This window comes from Mizuhopecten yessoensis, unplaced genomic scaffold (assembly GCF_002113885.1).
Source record: "Mizuhopecten yessoensis strain PY_sf001 unplaced genomic scaffold, ASM211388v2 scaffold1951, whole genome shotgun sequence".
Lineage (NCBI taxonomy): Eukaryota > Metazoa > Mollusca > Bivalvia > Pectinida > Pectinidae > Mizuhopecten > Mizuhopecten yessoensis.
In genome coordinates, this window is record NW_018404303.1 from 261,452 (window position 1) to 284,642 (window position 23,191).

Here is a 23,191-nt window from a genome sequence, read left to right on the forward strand (position 1 = left end):
TGTTACTATGTTTGTATGTTACTGGGTTTGTTACTATGTTTGTATGTTACTGGGTATGTTACTATGTTTGTATGTTACTGGTTGTGTAACCATGTTTGTATGTTACTGGTTGTGTTACTATGTTTGTATGTTACTGGTTGTGTTACTATGTTTGTATGTTACTGGGTTTGTTACTATTTTGGTATGTTACTGGTTGTGTAACTATGTTTGTATGTTACTGGTTGTGTTACTATGTTTGTATGTTACTGGGTTTGTTACTATTTTTGTATGTTACTGGTTGTGTTACTATGTTTGTATGTTACTGGTTGTGTTACTATGTTTGTATGTTACTGGTTGTGTTACTATGTTTGTATGTTACTGGTTGTGTTACTATGTTTGTATGTTACTGGTTGTGTTACTATGTTTGTATGTTACTGGTTGTGTTACTATGTTTGTATGTTACTGGTTGTGTTACTATGTTTGTATGTTACTGGTTGTGTTACTATGTTTGTATGTTACTGGGTGTGTTACTATGTTTGTATGTTACTGGTTGTGTTACTATGTTTGTATGTTACTGGTTGTGTTACCATGTTTGTATGTTACTGGTTGTGTTACTATGTTTGTATGTTACTTGGTGTGTTATTATGTTTGTATGTTACTGGGTTTGTTACTATTTTTGTATGTTACTGGGTTTGTTACTATTTTTGTATGTTACTGGTTGTGTTACTATGTTTGTATGTTACTGGGTGTGTTACTATGTTTGTATGTTACTGGGTGTGTTACTATGTTTGTATGTTACTGGGTGTGTTACTATGTTTGTATGTTACTGGGTGTGTTACTATGTTTGTATGTTACTGGGTGTGTTACTATGTTTGTATGTTACTGGGTGTGTTACTATGTTTGTATGTTACTGGGTGTGTTACTATGTTTGTATGTTACTGGGTGTGTTACTATGTTTGTATGTTACTGGGTGTGTTACTATGTTTGTATGTTACTGGGTGTGTTACTATGTTTGTATGTTACTGGGTGTGTTACTATGTTTGTATGTTACTGGGTGTGTTACTATGTTTGTATGTTACTGGGTGTGTTACTATGTTTGTATGTTACTGGGTGTGTTACTATGTTTGTATGTTACTGGGTGTGTTACTATGTTTGTATGTTACTGGGTGTGTTACTATGTTTGTATGTTACTGGATGTGTTACTATGTTTGTATGTTACTGGGTGTGTTACTATGTTTGTATGTTACTGGGTGTGTTACTATGTTTGTATGTTACTGGGTGTGTTACTATGTTTGTATGTTACTGGGTGTGTTACTATGTTTGTATGTTACTGGGTGTGTTACTATGTTTGTATGTTACTGGGTGTGTTACTATGTTTGTATGTTACTGGGTGTGTTACTATGTTTGTATGTTACTGGGTGTGTTACTATGTTTGTATGTTACTGGGTGTGTTACTATGTTTGTATGTTACTGGGTGTGTTACTATGTTTGTATGTTACTGGGTGTGTTACTATGTTTGTATGTTACTGGGTGTGTTACTATGTTTGTATGTTACTGGGTGTGTTACTATGTTTGTATGTTACTGGGTGTGTTACTATGTTTGTATGTTACTGGGTGTGTTACTATGTTTGTATGTTACTGGGTGTGTTACTATGTTTGTATGTTACTGGGTGTGTTACTATGTTTGTATGTTACTGGATGTGTTACTATGTTTGTATGTTACTGGGTGTGTTACTATGTTTGTATGTTACTGGGTGTGTTACTATGTTTGTATGTTACTGGGTGTGTTACTATGTTTGTATGTTACTGGGTGTGTTACTATGTTTGTATGTTACTGGGTGTGTTACTATGTTTGTATGTTACTGGGTGTGTTACTATGTTTGTATGTTACTGGGTGTGTTACTATGTTTGTATGTTACTGGGTGTGTTACTATGTTTGTATGTTACTGGGTGTGTTACTATGTTTGTATGTTACTGGGTGTGTTACTATGTTTGTATGTTACTGGGTGTGTTACTATGTTTGTATGTTACTGGGTGTGTTACTATGTTTGTATGTTACTGGGTGTGTTACTATGTTTGTATGTTACTGGGTGTGTTACTATGTTTGTATGTTACTGGGTGTGTTACTATGTTTGTATGTTACTGGGTGTGTTACTATGTTTGTATGTTACTGGGTGTGTTACTATGTTTGTATGTTACTGGGTGTGTTACTATGTTTGTATGTTACTGGGTGTGTTACTATGTTTGTATGTTACTGGGTGTGTTACTATGTTTGTATGTTACTGGGTTTGTTACTATGTTTGTATGTTACTGGGTTTGTTACTATGTTTGTATGTTACTGGGTGTGTTACTATGTTTGTATGCTGCTATGTTTGGATGTTACTGGGTTTGTTACTATATTTGTATGTTACTATGTTTGTGTGTTACTGGGTTTGTTACTATGTTTGTATGTTACTGGGTTTGTTACTATGTTTGTGTGTTACTGGGTTTGTTACTGTTTTAATCTTACTGGGTGTGTTACTATGTTTGTATGTTACTGGGTTTGTTACTATGTTTGTATGTTACTATGTATGCTACTGGTTGTGTTACTATGTTTGTATGCTGCTTTGTATCTATGTTTGTATGTTACTGGGTGTGTTACTATGTTTTATGTTACTGGGTTTGTTACTATGTTTGTATGTTACTGGGTTTGTTACTATGTTTGTATGTTACTGGGTTTGTTACTATGTTTGTATGTTACTGGGTTTGTTACCATGTTTGTATGTTACTGAGTGTGTTACTATGTTTGTATGTTACTGGGTTTGTTACCATATTTGTATGTTACTGAGTGTGTCACTATGTCTGTATGTTACTGGGTTTGTTACTATGTTTGTATGTTACTGGGTTTGTTACTATGTTTGTATGCTGCTTTGTCTGTATCTATGTTTGTGTTTTGCTATGTCTGTATGTAAATATGTAATGTTTGCTATTTTGTATGTTTTCATCTGTGCATGTATCTACATGTATATTGCATTTTTTATGTAACTACATTATATGTTACTATATATGTTTGTATGTTACTATATTATGTTACTCTATGTTTAAACGTAACTATGTTTGAATGTTACTATGTACATTTAAGTTTGTTAATATGTTTCAATGTTACTATGTATGTTTGTTACTATGTTTGTATATAACAATGTATCTTTGTGTTTGTGTTGCTAAACCTGTATACAAATATACTTGTTTCTTTTTTTGTAACTATGTATATTATGTAACTATGTTTATTTGTTACTATGTTTGTATGTTACTTTGTTTGTGTGTTACCATGCATGTTTGTTACTGTGTTCTTATGTTACTATGTATGTTGGTATGTATATAAATATGTATATTATGTAACTATGTTTCTTTGCTACTATTTGATTTTGTGTGGCTCAACCTGTATTCAAATATACATGTATGTAAATGTTACTATATTTCTATGTTGCTATGTTTGTATCTGTGATTGTGTGTTGCTGTATATGTAAGTAAATAAATTTGTTTCTTTGTATTTAACTATGTTTGTTTGTATGTAACTACGTTAACTATGTTTGTATGAACCTATGTATGTTTGTTAGTGTGTAATTATTTGTTACCATATTTATTGTTACTAAGTTTATATGTTAATATGATTACATGTAACTATGTATGTTCCTATGTATATAAATATGTGTATTATGTTACTATGTAAGTTTGCATGTATATAAATATGTATACTATGTTACTATGTATGTGTGTATGTATATTAAGATGTATATTATGTTACTACGTATGTTTGTATGTATATAAATATGTATATTATGTAACTATGTTTCTTTGCTACTATTTGTTTTTGTGTGGCTCAACCTGTATTCAAATATACATGTATGTAAATGTTACTATATTTCTATGTTGCTATGTTTGTATCTGTGATTGTGTGTTGCTGTATATGTAAGTAAATAAATTTGTTTCTTTGTATTTAACTATGTTTGTTTGTATGTAACTACGTTAACTATGTTTGTATGAACCTATGTATGTTTGTTAGTGTGTTTGTATGTTACTTTGTAATTATTTGTTACCATATTTATATGTTATGTTTGTATGTTTGTCACTATGTTCATGTGTTTTTCTTTGTCTATATATCTTTGAACATATCTATGTCTGTATGTAAAAAAAAAATCTACTTTGTACATATCTATGTCTGTATGTAAATTTGTTTTCTACTTTGTACATATCTATGTCTGTATGTTAATTTGTTTTCTACTTTGTACATATCTGTGTTTGTATGTAAATTTGTTTTCTACTTTGTACATATCTATGTCTGTATGTTAATTTGTTTTTTTACTTTGTACATATCTATGTCTGTATGTTAATTTGTTTTCTACTTTGTACATATCTGTGTTTGCATGTTACTATTTATGTTACTGTCATATTTCTTATTAAAGATTATAACAGATATTCAAGAAAAAATGAATCCTTAGACAGTGTACCATTGACACACTGACAAAGACGCCAAATTACTATTAGAATACAGAACAAAAACGCCCACAGACTACCACCACACCAGTTTTACTCAAAAAGTAAATTTACCATAAAAAAATCAATTTTTATTCTTTTATATGAGTTTGAATAGGCCTGGAGAAACATTTCTGGGGCTACAAGGCCTACTTTGTAATTATGTATAACTAGAATCTATTGATCGAGGGACTGTTTCCGATGCTCAACGTCATGTATAATTCAAAATATTACCAAATGATTGGGGACCAACTCCAACAAAAGTTGTATCTTTTTACGTGTATAGTTCAACAAAATTATTACCAAATAGTAATGGTATGAAAGTCTGCCATGGCCAGAAAAGTTATTATACAGCTTATTTTTTTAATCTAAATCTCTGGGTTCATAGTTTAAAACAGCATGTAAAAATATCTGAATGTGAAAAGCAAGTATTCGACAAAAAATTAACATTTACTTGAAAGAAAATTTAATAGAGTCAGGTTTGGGGTTGACTCGACATTGGGCAGCTCTATTTGACGTCTTAGTTAGCTAGTATTTTACCTGATACACTTGTACTTCAATTCCTTGCATTAAAACTGTGTTTTATACATATAAAATCTAATGAAATCAGTAGATGTTAAAAAATATCTGATAATGTGCCACAACTATTCTGTACCTATAATATCCTGATAAAGCTACATCCACGACCTAGGTAGAGATGGCTCTGATGTTCACACTACTGGGGCTGGACACTACTGGGGCTGGACACACACTACTGGGGCTGGACACACACTGCTGGGGCTGGACACACACTACTGGGGCTGGACACACTACTGGGGCTGGACACACACTACTGGGGCTGGACACACACTACTGGGGCTGGACAAACACTACTGGGGCTGGACACACACTTCTGGGGCTTGACACACACTACTGGGGCTGGACACACACTATTGGGGCTGGACAACTCCTTCGTTTATAACACATTGAAACCCCTTGACCCTTGAATGCTTACTGTTGATAAAGAATTTGGTTAAAATTCCTGTAACAATACTCAAGGATCAGTCAAATGAAAACTCAACTAAGGATTGTAATTTATATATATTGAAATATTAATACACTGTAAAAGTTTCTGGCAAGATATGTATTATATTGAAATACAATTTAAAAAGGCAATATATTGCAATTATTTTTCAAGTAATGTTTAGAGATCTTAAGTACAGTTATGAAATAATTGTATAAAAATAAAGTTAAAATTTGTAGATCATGAAATTTAAGGTTTCTTGGTGTGATTACTTCTAAAATTGATCATAGCAACTTCCTGAACTGTCACTGATTTTACACAGAATTTCTACAAATACAAGAAAAAAGTATACAATAATCCCTTATATATTGTAATAAGTTGCAATATAAAGTTTACATTGCCTTACCCATCCATAAACAAAGCTCCTAACAAAACAGTTGTAAAATTGAATACAACTTTCAAACTGTTGTATCATTATATAATCATACAACTTACAACACAGTTGTAACATTAAATGTGACTTACAACACAGTTGTAACATTAAATGCGATTTACAATAACAGTATTACTTAAGAAACAGCTGTACCATCACTCAAACCACTTGTAAATTCATCGTTTGACAAGTTTTATTTGTTCGCTTGTTTGACAAGTTGATCTTATAGTTGTATGTGAGTCAATGTCAAGGTTTGAATATAGTTAACTGAAAGCCATTCTTCCATTGTGTATTTTGGTTAAAGACTGACAGATACTTGAATAATAGAAACAGATTATTTGAAGTCTCTACGAAAAAAAAAAATCCAATGAGGAAAATCAATAGAAGTACTTTTTATTTCTAAATTTCATTGCTTAACTTTTTTGTGTACATTGATGTACATGAGTTGTCTTTATGAAAAAATATATTTAAACTAAATTCAACATGAAATATTCTGTCTATCTAACCAAAGAGTAAACAGAAATATGTGTTATACTTGGCTTTAGTGAAAAGTTTCACACCTTTCTAATGTAATATTTAGCAACATTGGTACGATCCTATTACTACAAAACTCTGGTGTGTTTCCCATTCGTTGAATAATTCTGTGTGATCTAGCCAGTCCCGAGATACATAACCAATGCTAGGCGGCCAGGTACTCTCTTGTGAATGGCTAAAAAAATGACTTGTATGAACACGCTACATAATGAAGCGTATGTTCTGTTTCAATTGGAGTTCTACATGACTGGGTCTCTACCGACAATGCACGCCGCGGATTCTCTAATAAACGTGCTCATTAATTCTCTGTGTAAATACACTGGCAAGCAGGGTCAAGGGGAATTGATGGTCACCCGTAGTGAAGTCACAGTCGATATAACAGTTTACAGTATTCAAATACATGTGTTATGCTCTAATGCACAAAAACGGAAACATCCAATTTATTATAGAAAAAAAGGTATGTTTACTGCTGAAACAATAAAATAATGACTAAATACTAAATCAAATACTGGAGGCTTAAGCTCACAAGGGGCTTAAGAAAAGCAACACAGGAGCAGGAAAATGAGAGGGGGGGTGGTTCACTTGTATTGTGAGGCAGGGGGGGGGGGGGCAATTAATCTCCCATATAGCATCTCATGTTTTCATTGTCATTTTTATTTATATAGTACAATTTAGTCAAATTATCTGTTTATTGCTTGGTGTAGCGAAGGTTTGTTAGAAAGATAAATAGAAACTGGTTTATCACTTAAATGGATATTTAAGCAAGCACAGTGAAATATTATTTAAAGCATTACAATATATTGTGATTCACACTTCCCCATTTGGGGCTCCAACTCTCAGCAACAATAGGAAAAACACATTTCCTTTATATAGCGTCTAATTCATGGTCCCAAGATTGATTCATAGATATTTTGGTTGTGATATGTTATTATGTGTATGATCATTTGGTCTACAGAAGCAGGTTTTTAACATAAACTTCATTTTATTTCTTTTTGCATTCACAATATAAAACAAAGCAATATAGATTTAGACTTTAAAGCTAAAATTACCATTTTTAGGGCCATTGGCCCTTCAGTCCTTAGGGAAAGATACGCTATCCTTTGTATACCATCTCATTGACAAAAGATTGATGTTGCATAGGATCTAAGACATGTACATAGTTGGGACCATGAGACTAACCATATAGGGCCAAACTAAGTCCTCGGGGATTGATCCTGATATCATCATTTCATTCATGTGTTCATGCCAAGCAAGCAGGTATGTGGTTATAGTGGGAGTTCCGACCATTGGCAAGTAATGACCCAGGGAATAAGCCCCTAGGGACTGGGCCAATTTTGGTAACATGAGTGTATTTATCTCTTTATGCCTAATAACTGCAAATATGGTTATCAGTGGAGATTTCAACTGTTTCCATTTTATGACAGGAACTAAGTTCCCTGAGGCAAGGTTGGACCGCGGAGCTAATCCTGGTAGCACAATTTCTTCATGCTCAGCAACCATTTATACAGTTATAGGGTGAATACAAATAGTGAGGATATCAATCAGTTTCAAGTGGTGCAGCTGTACACCCTGAATGTAATCTCTCTCCTCAAGGCCACAGAATCTCACCAAAGTCAGTTTTAAGTGGTGCAGCTGTACACCCTGAATGTAATCTCTCTCCTCAAGGCCACAGAATCTCACCAAAGTCAGTTTTAAGTGGTAGAGCTGTACACCCTGAATGTAATCTCTCTCCACAAGGCCACAGAATCTCACCAAAGTCAGTTTCAATCCTCACAGCTATTTACAGTAGGAATAGGTTTCTGAAGAAAAATGCCCTAAATTTCCATTTTTAGCCCCATCACTCCTACCCAAGAATGCCAAACCTTCTTTATCAGTACTGAAGGAGTAGGATAGTCAAGCTATACACTGATTGCCCTGCTCCTCTGCCCCACGGAAGGGGGATGGGTATCACCACACCCTCAGTTGTTACAAAATGGAGTCTCCTTCCTAGGCCCAAAGACACTCCTGACAAAATTTTACTGATCTTAAAGGGGTAGAAATTTAAAGACTTGCCTCTATTTCCCCTATTGAGCCCTTCCCCTCTAAACCTAGGAGGGCCACGGCCAACATTTACACACATTTTATCCTGTTCACCAAAGGATCAAGATGAAAATTGGACCCTTCCTTGCCCCAGATGGGCTATTCCCTCCTTTTATGTGATGCCAGACCATTTTGATTTTAAAGGAAAAGTTGACAGACAGACCGACAGACAGACGAGCAGACGGACCGACGGACGGACCGACGGACAATGCATGCTGCACAGAAGTATCAGCTGCCTTAGCCGTTTCATGTCCTGAACAAGCTGGGCCCTGATACTTGACAAGGATACAACACATGTCCTGAACAAGCTGGGCCCTGATACTTGACAAGGATACAACACATGTCCTGAACAAGCTGGGCCCTGATACTTGACAAGGATACAACACATGTCTAGAATACTATTACAATATAACAATGGTGAAGAAGAATACTCCTGTAAATGTTTAATAACATGTATATTATATTCATGAAATGTTGGAGAGGACACAACTCTAGAGTAATTACTCATCCTGACTGGCATGTTAAACCTATTGTAAAGTATTCATATTTCCCTGTGGAATAAAACGTAAATCACACGTGTCACACGGCGTCATCTAATCGAAACGTTTTAATTGTGTCACTACATTATTGTTCAGCTAACAATTCCAGGTACCATTCACTTTTACATCCCCTGAAATATTCTTATCAAGCCAGTTTAAACAATGTAGATATTCTGGAATAAATGACAATAACAAGAGGCCCAGGGGCCTTAATAGCTCACCTGGTATTTTATTTTTCAATTTAAAACCTGCTGAGTACCATTCAGGTTTATCAAAGGAGTACAAGTAACAAAGTTGCATCTTCCATTTATAAATATTCAATTCCCTTTGCCCAAAGATTCTCTAAAACAAGTTTGGTTAGGTTAAAATCCCTTCAACAGTACAGAAGGAGAAGGATCTTTAATGTTTTCCTCTATTTCCCCTAATGGGCCCCACTAATCTCCCCAAAGAAGGGGAATCCACACACCTCAGTTTAAACAAAATTGATTCTTTTCTCCCTAAGCATGCTTCAGACTGCATTTGGTTTAAATCCCTTCACTTGTATAGTAGGAGAAAAAAAATCCTCTATTTCCCCTATTGGGCCCCGCTCCTATGCCGCCAGAAGGCCCACCCCCTCCGTTTATACAAACTTGAGTCTCCTTTGTCCAAAGATGCTCTAGGACAAATTTGGTCAAAATCCTTCTATTGGTTGAGAAGAAGAAGATTTTTAAAGATTTACCTATTTCCCCCCTATTTGGCCCCGCCCCTCTGCCCCCAGGGGGGTTATACCCTCCGTTTATACAAAACTGAGAACCCTTTGGCCAATGATGCTCCTGACCAAATTTGGTCAAAATCCTCTGAGCCATTCAGGACAAGTAGCATTTTATAGGAAAAAGTTGACGGACGCCGGACGCCGGACGCCGGACGCCGGACGACAGACGACAGATGTTGCACCATGGGATAAGCTCACTTGGCCCTTCGGGCCAGGTGAGCTAAAAATATGTAAATACCACTTTCCTTATCTATAACCTTAAAAGTCACCTCTCTGTGAACAGGAAGTACCAAATGCATGTAAAACAGGGATTTCTGGTATTAAGGATCCCCGTACCACTACCAGAAACAGTAACTACACATTTGAAACCAGTTCTTATGGCATGACTATAGCTTTGATAAATCTTTTTTTAAAGAAATCCATAACTTGCAGGACTTTAATTAAAGATAAAATAAAGAAAACATAATCAACAAAAGTGTTCTGAGTGTAAAAGTTCAGCGGGCTAGACTGGAATACAAACTTCTGATTGCTTTGATATTGCACTATACAAGCAAGTATATTGAGATAAACTTGGTAAACGAAAATGTCCTGGTCCAGCTTTGCTGCAGTTATATCCAAAAGGAAAGTAAGGGAGTTTACCACATATATGACAAACAACAATGTAGTGGGGAAAGGACTCCTTAATTATACAAACAGTGGGACAGGGATACTTAATTATACAAACAGTGGGACAGGGATACTTAATTGTACAAGCAGTGGGACAGGGATCCTTAATTATACAAACTGTGGGACAGGGATACTTAATTATACAAACTGTGGGACAGGGTTACTTAATTATACAAACAGTGGGACAGGGATCCCTAATTATACAAACAGTGGGACAGGGATCCCTAATTATACAAACAGTGGGACAGGGATCCCTAATTATACAAACAGTGGGACAGGGATCCTTAACTATACAAACAGTGGGACAGGGATCCTTAATTATATAAACAGAGGGACAGGGATCCATAATAATACAAACAGTGGGACAGGGATCCTTAATTATATAAACAGAGGGACAGGGATCCATAATAATACAAACAGTGGGACAGGGATACTTAATTATACAAGCAGTGGGACAGGGATACTTAATTATACAAACAGTGGAACAGGGATACTTAATTATACAAACAGTGGGACAGGCATCCTTAATTATACAAACTGTTGGACAGGGATACTTAATTATACAAACTGTGGGACAGGCATCCTTAATTATACAAACAGAGGGACAGGGATACTTAATTATACAAACAGTGGGACAGGCAACCTTAATTGTAAAAGCAGTGGGACAGGTATACTTAATTATACAAACTGTGGGACAGGGATACTTAATTATACAAACAGTGGAACAGGGATACTTAATTATACAAACAGTGGGACAGGCAACCTTAATTGTAAAAGCAGTGGGACAGGTATACTTAATTATACAAACTGTGGGACAGGGATACTTAATTATACAAACAGAGGGACAGGGATACTTAATTATACAAACAGTGGGACAGGCATCCTTAATTATACAAACTGTTGGACAGGGATACTTAATTATACAAACTGTGGGACAGGGATACTGAATTATACAAACTGTGGGACAGGGATACTTAATTATACAAACTGTAGGACAGGGATACTTAATTATACAAACTGTGGGACAGGAATACTTAATTATACAAACAGTGGGACAGGGATACTTAATTATACAAGCAGTGGGACAGGGATACTTAATTATACAAACAGTGGAACAGGGATACTTAATTATACAAACAGTGGGACAGGCAACCTTAATTGTAAAAGCAGTGGGACAGGTATACTTAATTATACAAACTGTGGGACAGGGATACTGAATTATACAAACTGTGGGACAGGGATACTTAATTATACAAACTGTAGGACAGGGATACTTAATTATACAAACTGTGGGACAGGGATACTTAATTATACAAACAGTGGGACAGGGATCCCTAATTATACAAACAGTGGGACAGGGATCCTTAATTATACAAACAGTGGGACAGGGATCCTTAATTATACAAGCAGTGGGACAGGGATCCTTAATTATACAGGTAGTTGGACAGGGGTCCCTAATTATACAAACTGTGGGACAGGGATACTTAATTATACAAACAGTGGGACAGGCATCCTTAATTGTACAAGCAGTGGGACAGGGATCCTTAATTATACAGGTAGTTGGACAGGGGTCCTTAATTATACAAACTGTGGGACAGGGATCCTTAATTATACAAACAGTGGGACAGGGATCCTTAATTATACAAACAGTGGGACAGGGATCCTTAATTATACAAACAGTGGGACAGGGATACTTAATTATCCAATCAATGGGACAGGGATACTTAATTATACAAACAGTGGGGCAGGGATGCTTAATTATACAAACAGTGGGACAGGGATACTTAATTGTACAAGCAGTGGGACAGGGATCCTTAATTATACAGGTAGTTGGACAGGGGTCCTTAATTATACAAACTGTGGGACAGGGATCCTTAATTATACAAACAGTGGGACAGGGATCCTTAATTATCCAATCAGTGGGACAGGGATACTTAATTATACAAACAGTGGGGCAGGGATGCTTAATTATACAAACAGTGGGACAGGGATTCTTAATTATACAAACAGTGGGACAGGGATCCTTAATTATACAAGCAGTGGGACAGGGTTCCTTAATTATACAAGTAGTTGGATAGGGGTCCTTAATTATACAAACAGTGGGACAGGGATTCTTAATTATACAAACAGTGGGACAGGGATGCTTAATTATACAAACAGTGGGACAGGGATTCTTAATTATACAAACAGTGGGACAGGGATACTTAATTATCCAATCAATGGGACAGGGATACTTAATTATACAAACAGTGGGACAGGGATCCTTAATTATACAAGCAGTGGGATAGGGAAATTTAATTATACAAGCAGTGGGACAGGCATCCTTAATTATACAAACAGTGGGACAGGGATACTTAATTGTACAAGCAGTGGGACAGGGATCCTTAATTGTATAAGCAGTGGGACAGGGATCCTTAATTATATAAACAGGGGGACAGGGATCCATAATAATACAAACAGTGGGACAGGGATCCTTAATTATACAAGCAGTGCGACAGGGATACTTAATTATACAAGGAAGGTTAACATTATGAGATTTACTTAATTTCAGTTAAGTACATACGGAAGGAAATTTAGTGTTTGGAAGAAAACAAAAAAATCTGTTTCTACATAATTTAATGCAGTACTGGACAATTCATTGACATTAAGACTGAAATCTATGAGCTGCATCTATTAGCTGAAATCTATGAGTGTAAAATATATTTAATATTTAATCTTCTTGGAGGTTTAAAAAAAAATATAATAGAAACAGAGATGGTTATTAAAAATGGGTTGATTGGACCAATTATACATATGTGTTTTTTACTGTTTCATAATAATTTAAATTTGTGGCATGGGTAATTTTTCAAATAAATCAAATCTGTATCTTCTATTATTATTTTTTGATAACACTGGTTTTGAACATTATTATGTGTCCAATAGATACCATCAGTATCTATCACAAATTTGGAGATGTGAAAGTAAATATTTCAAACTGAACACATAGTCCCTGAGAGTGATGGAATGAGGCCGTTCTATCATAGAGCAGCGTTTTATTACACGCAGATCAATGAGTTTTATGCTGGCACTATATGTCATGACTGTGCTGACAGTGTTGGTATTTTTTATTTGCCACAATACTAAACTGTTCAAATAAATTTACTCTCATAATAAATCGAACAGGACAACTATGATACCGTTAATTAAAATGGAGTCATCTGGTATCCAGTGACGACGGATGGTGATTACGCTAGCGCCAATCCATGAAGGACTATTGTAATTCATATGGCGCATCTACAGCCTAGTGTTTATAACGGACAGGGGTTGGTAATACTGTGTGTACCAGGGGCTGATCGGTGGCAGCGGTGGGATGGTTAAAGAGACGGAAGCTGGAGCTACATAGCTTGTACTAGTCTATAATGGAACCAGCAAGATCAATATTGCAACACTGGAATGGGAATGAGATGTGTATGTCAGTCAAGCTTCGTCAATGGCGTACCGTTCTGGATCCATTGATTTCTGGGCAGCCCCATCACACTTGATTGATTCCAACACATTTTAGCTCTATAGTCAACATTTGTTTGGATTTACCAAACTGAAACATCACTTTTTGTCCTGCAAGGCCCAGTTAGCCATAAAACACACGTTTATCAATGCCACAAACAAGAAGCCAGGGAAAATTACTATGTACACATCAACTTATGATGTCATCATTTTTGGGGTGATTTAAAATGTTGCTGTTTACTATATGCATGCATGAAGTTGAAATTAGAAAAAAAAGGTTATTTGTTGATGCATTCAACGATTTGGAAACAGAATTATCTGCAGAATTTTTTTTGTCAATATCCAGTCTTTGGTACTTTAATTTTTAATATGTTACATATCATTCAACAATTCAGCCTGTCTAGAATTCTTCTTGTGTTTTTAGGGGTTTACTGACTGCATTCAACAGTAGGATATGTATTACGTTTTTCTACATTACATATTTTATATTGTATTTCAAACTGTGAATAAAATCAATAATACAGGTTGTGTTTCAATCTAAGGGAAATAACTCTTACAGGGAATGCAGATTTGGAATTTGATAAAGCTGCTAACAGACCTATACAAAAAGTCAGAAAAACCCAGCAATAATTAAGAATAGACATGTTGTGTTGATCCTTACTGTGATGATATTCTAGCAATAAAGTGTGAATTTTTCATCAAAACAATTATAAAACTCAAAACTGTCCATCTTACATTTCCTCAGATCATGTAATCACATGTGCTACCACTATTTCTGAAGGATTTTCGAGGGGAAGCGAGTTGAAAGATAAATTTTTTTTCAAACTCCAAGCATTTTATAGCAGATGAAAGTTCCTCTGATACTCGACAATCTTTTTCCTAATTTCTGAGATTTGGTTCCAAGTTTTTGAAATGTTAATTCACTGTAAGGCTCTTTTAACTAATCATAATGATATCTTGAGAACATGGTAAATATATGTTGTAGTGTGTTGACACAGAGTTACTGGGCTTATACTGTCATTTGTCAGGAAATAAGTGAAGAAACTAGAGAAATTGTGAGGGAGCTCACAAAGATGGAACTCCCACCCCTCCCACATCCAACCCCCTGCTATCTATATCTACATATTCAGACTTTGTTTCCAGGGTGTCTAATAAACAAATCAGAAATCCCTTTCTTCATATACATCTGCATACCATACACTTTCACTGTGCCAAGTTACAAATAAATCTATATATAATTTCAAAGGAGTTGTGCTAACAAGGTTTCTGAGGCAGAAATTCAAAGTTTCAAGGGCCATAACTCTTGGAAAAATTGTTGGATTGCAAACTCCTTTCTTCATGGACATCAACATATATGATGGACTTTTACTGTGGCAAACCGTTCAGAAAGAGTTGTGCTTGCAAGGTGTGTGAACTTCTTTTGAAAGAACAGAAATTTACATAATACCTACAGACAGGGTGGTGTGTGATCTACATCAATGATTTAACACTTTCAATAGCGATGAAATGATCTAAAATATTAATATCGCTGAAATACTGGTACATGATAAACAGAATTCATATCTGGGAATAAAGAAAGAAATGTTACTGCACACATGTTAGGCAGTGTTTATTACTGGATGCGTCCTTGTGGGATTCCTGCAAAACATATATTTGGCCCGTATTTAAAACATCTAAGAGGCAGAAATGCTGCGCATAGGAATGGCTTTGACGCTGAGCAACACATACAGTGGAAATACATGAAACTAAATGGAACGCGCCGGGATATAACATCACGCAATAAGAAAAGCTTCTAACTATAGGTGTATTTATAACAGTGCAATTTGCAAGATCAGAGGAGAAAGAGTCCCACGAGACCAAAACGATATTTCATAACAAAACAAACATAATTCATTACCAAGAATATTTTAATTCATGCATTACTTTTAAAATTCTTGGGAAATTGAAAGCAAAACTGAAAGTCATGTGATCTTGTGTCACTGTCATTACAGCAAAATCAGTTCAACAGATGGGATAAATCTTATTAATTTAGAAAATATTTTCAATAATTGAAAGATGAATAAACAACGAGACATTTTGGGATTTTCTTCACAAACAACTATGGAGTGCTTCACATGAATCGGACACACATTAGCTCCAAACATGAACGTCTAATGATGTGGCAGTCGCAATTTGTATGCTTAACTGTGTAAAATTATCAGCATTATTGAGGCAATAGATATACATTTAAATGAAGCTTAATTAGATGTCACCATAAGGTGAAAACACAATAGTTTACCTTGTAAAATGCTGCAGGTTTACACGCAAAGTGAAAACACAATAGTTTACCTTGTAAAATGCTGCAGGTTTACACGCAAAGTGAAAACACAATAGTTTACCTTGTAAAATGCTGCAGGTTTACACGCAAAGTGAAAACACAATAGTTTACCTTGTAAAATGCTGCAGGTTTACACGCAAAGTGAAAACACAATAGTTTACCTTGTAAAATGCTGCAGGTTTACACGCAAAGTGAAAACACAATAGTTTACCTTGTAAAATGCTGCAGGTTTACACGCAAAAGTCTGCATATATTGGTATAGGGCCAAAATGCCTCCATAGGCAGCAAGGCAATATATCCCCTCCACCTAGAGTTTAAACATTACATACCTCAGCATCACTCAATTGCTTCTTTTTACGGCCATACTGAGTAGGTGATGGGCTGGCTGTCCGTGTGTGGACGGTGGTACGGTGGGACTGCTGCCTGCTCAGATCTCCACTCGACTGTTGACCCTGTGACTGGTCAGTCTTTGTAGGAGACTCTAATCCAGATTGTGTTAAAAGTTTGGCAGGACTGCATAAAAGAATTCAAAAAGAAGAAATAACACAGATGGTTATATAGCATAGTACTGTCAACACCAAAAAGTAAAGTGTCATAATGTGTTATAACAGGGGACTTCCTTCTATATTCTAAGTAAATATAAGTTTATCCTATGCAAAAGAAAAAGCTTATTCACGATAGGTACCTATATCGCCTATATAGTCATAAGTTTCTGCGCATTTTATATTTCCGCGCAGCAATTTTATCAAGCTGTATACTATCTCATTACTACGTGACCTGCTCGACAGTACACTAGGACATTTTAGACATTTGGCCATTTAGGGAATAGTACATTGTTTTGAGTGACTATACTGGCGATTAGAACATGAAATTTGGTTTGAACTCAAGACCAATAGGTCGAGAGTTTAAACCAAATTTCATGTTCTAATCGCCAGTATAGACAACGTACTATCCCCATTCTAACACACCTTAACAAATAAATTACGCTAATATGTTTAGAAACATTGTATTGCCTTGTACAAAAGTACGTAGTTAAGTACTTTGTGACCTGAACTGGCGACGTGTCATTCTGCAGCAGACTGACGAATCAGAAAGAAGCTTTCAAAAGACGGTCATTTGGCCTCGCCCATACTGGCGAGCGCTCGATCTGTATGTTAATGAGGCGGAATATTTGGATTGTTCGTGAACATCCTGTTACCAAAGTTTATATGACACATTTGGATTATTATTGACCAAATTCTTACATTTCCATGGATGTCAGTATGCATACCAATCTGTGCTTATCCACAAAGTCGGTGATTATTTGTATAGATTTGTGAAGAGTTTTGTGTAAATGCATTCGACACATGTGAAAAGTTTCCTTTGATTTCGGATCTAACTAGATGCCTTCACACGGATGGAACGAATGTTTCAGTAATAAATGGAGGTAAGAACAAGGAATGTTTACTTTTTACTTTTTAGTTCATTCAACAAATACATTTCATCGGTCGTTTCTGTTGTTACCTGCTAGCTTTATCGTCAGTGTGATTTCGCTAAGCGGCTTGCTTGACGCCATATTGTTTTGCTTAGAAACAGGGCGTGGCTTGAGTGCGATGGGAGGAGCTTAACAAGATTGATCATGATTCTATCGCAGATTAGAACATGGTCCATATCCAATCAAAACACATGTTGCAAAGGAATCGTGTTAGAATGTCTGTTAACCGACAAAAAATTACCTGAAGTTCTTTTGAACAACGTAAGAATTTATAACAGATTAAAAAGCAAGCAGAAATTAGCAGTTTTTTTATTATATACACTTTTAATCTTCCTCAAAATGAACCAATTCCTGAAAAAACTGATCCATTTCATTCATGACCGTCTTTTTTGTAGTCTGTCAAACGTACAAGAGTACTACTAGTAGTGTCATATTAATCTCGTTTTGCCTGAACTTCCAATTTTCATCAATTTTAAATGGACAAAGAATGAAAACTAACGTACCATCAAACAAAACCAATAATAACCACACAATAAAATAATACCAGATTCTATTATTACTAAATAAATAAGATGAAATAAAGTTATTTAATTATATGAATTCCTTTAAGTTGACATATAAAGTCAATAAAAAAATGGGCAATTTTGAAAACAAATGTTTTGATGATTATTTTGATGGATACTTCCAGCAGATAAAATGGCAACGAGTTGAAAAATATTTGTTCTTTTTATGTTTAAATACAGTTTTATGTTGCTAATTGTTTTGTTTCCATTAGTAGATTTAACACTTCTATGGGTGTCATCCGTAGCTTCAACAGTTATCTACTGCGCGCAAACTGATTGATATATACAAAACATTTTGGTGTATGAAATTCAAAATTGTAATAGACACAAATAATTTTAAATGTTGTAGACAGTTTCTCGAGATACATTTCTGTCTATTTGTAGCATTAGTGGTATCACTGTATTATACCATGTTTGTTATACAAATGGCTCATTGAAACGACAGGATTGCAAAGCAAGTGATTGCAAACTGACTTTCCTGGAAAAATTGAAGACTAATACTGTTGATAAACAATGTAAAGAAAGAAATGCTTAAGTTTGCTCTAATCCGTTTATCCATTGAATTTCACCTGATGTGCTCAGAAACTGGTATACTAAAAGGAGACCCCTATTTTTTAATATTACAAGTAAAGCGATCAATGCCCGTGTCCCATAGCGTGTGTATTGTATGGGGCAAGATCACCGAGTTATCTCCCTTAGCTCAATGAAAGCAACAAGTAATGAGCTACAATGTTCATCGAGTTTATATTACCTGTATCTAAATTGTCATCGAAAATATATCACAGACTTGTTATATTTGGCTATATATATGCTTATAACATAAACACATATTTACTACAGCCGTATTTCATTCATTAATCATCGTTATGCTTACAACGTGAACTGACCGTTACGCGCATGTGTCAATGGTTGACATGTAAACAGTTGGGCTCGGTACCTACGCTGTGTGTTTGGGCTCATAATCCGGCACATATTCTTTCAAAACGTGTGGCAGCGTGCTGGAAAGATGGGTCGTAGTTTTCAATGCCATCATGGAGTTGTCTGTGACATCATAAAATATTCATTCATATACGAAACACCTTCAGGGCACCTTGCCAAGGTCCTGCAACCAGCTTTGTTTATCATGTGACCTGGAAGTAACCACGATGGAAACTTCGTGTCACGTGATTTCGCTAAAGGCTTTTCCCGCCAGAAATTAAATTTGTATACAATGCCACGTGTTTCTCACACGCACCTGTTTATACACATTTCTGTTAATATTAGTTTATTTTTCTGTTACTATTTAAAGGAAGAAAGACGAGACAACACGAAGATGTTATTGGAACATTTATATGTATCCGATTGTTGACCATGTTCTCGTTAGAATGTTTTTATACCTGAACTTGTAAAAATATCGGTCATTTCATCAAAATTTAGTTTGGTATGCAAATATCTTTGGATGAGATTGGTTTGAAAACTTACTTGAAAAACACTATTGATAGGCAATCAATGCTTGAGTGAGAAAGTAAGGATTAAAACATCTTATTGTTACGAACTAATACCGATAATATGCATTACAATATCATATATTAATCGGTATTGAAATGTTGAAACTGGTAGACAAGGTATTGAAAACAGACACAGATATTGTCCATTGTGTACGAAAGTGGGTTAAAGACTGATATTAATTTGTTCATAAGCTTGTCTTTTCTCGTTGAGCGGGGATATAGAAATGGGGTCCGTCCGTTCGTTCATGCACCTGGTTAAGAAGAATTGCTCTTATCTATATCTTGCCTACTACAAGTGCTATGTTGATTATACTTGCATCAATTGTGTATCTAGGGTTGCTCTACTGAATACATATTGCGGATGCTGATTTGACCTATATTTTACACTTCATTGACTTGGTTAAGAAAATTCCCCTTACTTTCATGTAAGGTTAAGAAGAATTGCTCCCATCTATATCTTGCCTACTACAAGTAAAATGTTGATTATACTTGCATCAATTGTGTATCCATGGTTGCTCTACTGAACGCATATTGTGGATGCTGATTTTGACCTATATATGTTTACGCTGCATGTTTTTAATGACTTGCACTGCGAGCGGGGGATATGGATGACAGTCTTCTTTTTTTCTTTTTGGTGGGGTAGATTTTCGCAGATACGTCTCACCGAACTGTATATAAATATATTAGACACACGAGTTTGCATATATATCTATTCACATGTTGACATATTGTCTACAGAAAGTCAAAACTGAATTGATTTGTCCAAGTAAATAAGAGGAGGAGGAGGATGTCAATTATCTATGTTTTAATCATAGAAAATGAAAGACCTCTATATTATCGGAAATGGCGTGGGGTGTTTTTGGTGGGATTTTTTAAATACAAGGAGAACAGACAAGGTGTTCCGGAAGGGTAAGCGTCTTTGTCGGCTTCACCGATGACACCCTCCATTAACATCATTACACCATCGATGACACCCTCCATTTACATCGATGACACCCTCCATTTACATCATTACACCCTCCATTTACATCATTACACCTGCTGTTACCTACATTTATCGTAAGAGGTCACATATTTGGGAACCCCCTGGCTGCAAAATTGGGGATTTGCTCTTGCGGACACAACAGTGACCAAAATAAATCTACTGCACCAACTGCAATATTTGGTATCTTTATATTTCTCTTTACTAAAAAAGCCTGGAATGGACAAGGAGGAGTTGAAAAACTACCGCCCAGTTTCAAATCTGCCTTTTCTGTTTAAGATCTTTAAGAAGGTTGTGTCCCGGCGTTTAGAGGTTCATCTCCATGCAAACAGTCTCCATAACAACATGCAATCGGCCTACCGCATGGGACACTCTACTGAGACGGCCCTCCTACTTGTACATAGTGATATAGCTTCTGCATTGGATAACAAATGCAGAGCGGTGCTTGTCATGCTGGACTTGTCAGCTGCATTTGACGTCATCGACCATGGCATACTTTATAAACGTCTGGAACACTCTTATGGAGTGGCTGATACCGCACTATGCTGGATACAGTCTTACCTGAGTTAACGACGGCAGTGTGTTGCCATCGGATCTGCCACCTTACATGACAAAGTACTAGATTTCGGGGTTCCTCAAGGGTCGGTGTTACATTGTAGGACCACGAAAATTTTGTATGTACTCCAAACCGATTGGAGAGATTTGTCGTCGCCATAGCCTTCGCTATCATTGCTATGCTGATGACACACAAATTTACATGGTCATAAAACCACAGGACAGTTGGAATACAGTCTCAGAAAGTCTGGAAGCTTGTCTGACAGATATCAGTATCTGGATGAACGCCAACATGCTTAAACTTAATCAGGAAAAGACGGAACTAATCGTCTTTTCCCCAAAGTGTCAGCAAACAATGGCTCTCCAGCTCAAGGTTGGTGCCAGAACTATTGAGACTGTTCCAGCTGTTAAAAACCTAGGGGTATACTTTGACAGTTCTCTGAACATGGAGAAACAAGTGAACGCTATTGCCAAATCCTGTTACTACCAGATCAGGAACATCGGCTGTATTCGGCAGTTTCTAACTGCAGATGCATGCAAGATTTTGGTGCATTCACTTGTTACCTCTCGGTTGGATTATGGTAACGCCCTGCTCTGTGGTATATCTGACAAACTAACTAGTCGTCTGCAGAGGGTCCAGAACACTGCAGCACGGCTAGTTACTCGTACTCGAAAGAGAGAGCACATCACACCTGCGCTTTATTCGTTGCACTGGTTACCTGTACGATACAGGTCGCAGTACAAAATTCTGGTATACACATACAAGGCACTGAATGGAACAGCTCCTCAGTACCTACAGGAACTTGTTACCCTGTATCAGCCGTCAAGATCACTGCGGTCGGAGTCAGAATCTTTGTTGTGTGTCCCAAAATCTCGTACTGTGACCTACGGAAACAGATGCTTTGGGAGGGTTTCGGCTACGTTGTGGAATAGCTTACCATCTGCTATTAGGAAGTCAAATACCCTGGCCAAGTTCAAGAGGGACATAAAAACTCACCTCTTCACGTCTGCATTTTAGAATTTTTGCAAAGACGTCATGTAAATACCACCCTTTTATTTGTTCAATTATGTGCACATTGCTTGTTAAATGTATGAAAGTGATTGCAAACCTTTGTTGTTTGTTTTCACAATTATAACCATTACATATTATCCATATGTTGTAAAGCGCCTTAGAGTAATTTTACAAATTATATAGGGCGCTATATAAATGCTGTATATTATTATTATTACTTTTAGCTACCTTTTATTTGATCATGCTGATATGACATATGATAAGATGAAATGTGTTAAAAAATGGAATAACTTTGTACTTTAAACATATTATAAAATAATAATACAAATAATTATAAAATGAAACTTTATTATTGTAACATTTAGAATGGTTATGTGACTAAGAGTGTGGTGTTTAACAGTTGATAATCAAACTTTAAAACAGAAATTCATCTAAATCCCCTAGATGTTAGAAGTATATTAAAACTATCATAAAAATCATTTAATATCTAGAATTATCTATAATTTTGTGTTTAAATAATAAATAAAATTACTAGTGCCAATTGGAGGGTAAAACAATTCATAAATATCATTTAAAATTACGTCTTATCTACAAAGCGAAGCTGTACTGTACACGTGTACAGGGATTTGATTCCATGATTCCATAGAAGATAAATCAATATGTATGTTATAAAATATAAAAAAAAAGTTCCATTGATTTGAAAAATATTTCATTACTAAATTAAGGAAAAAGATCGCATGCCAAAATGTTAAAAAAAGTTAATCTGAACGTGGATTCGAACTTGCACCGTTCACTTCTTCTGGTCAAAAGTAAACTGCATTA

The 23,191-nt window shown here is 35.8% G+C and overlaps 1 protein-coding gene across 3 annotated transcripts in view; it reads right to left on the reverse strand.

Annotated features, from left to right (window-relative positions):
- The window catches only part of LOC110443162, a 134,696-nt gene extending 115,228 nt beyond the window's left edge, over positions 1-19,468 (reverse strand). For all 3 annotated transcript variants that reach the window (XM_021487221.1, XM_021487214.1, XM_021487206.1), the window contains exons 1-2: positions 19,275-19,468; positions 16,626-16,809 (exon numbers count right to left, since the gene is read on the reverse strand). In XM_021487221.1, coding sequence (XP_021342896.1) covers positions 16,626-16,809; positions 19,275-19,366 — 276 coding nt within the window. In that variant the 5' untranslated portion in view covers positions 19,367-19,468. The remainder of the gene's footprint in view (positions 1-16,625; positions 16,810-19,274) is intronic.
- Positions 19,469-23,191: the final 3,723 nt, after the last annotated feature.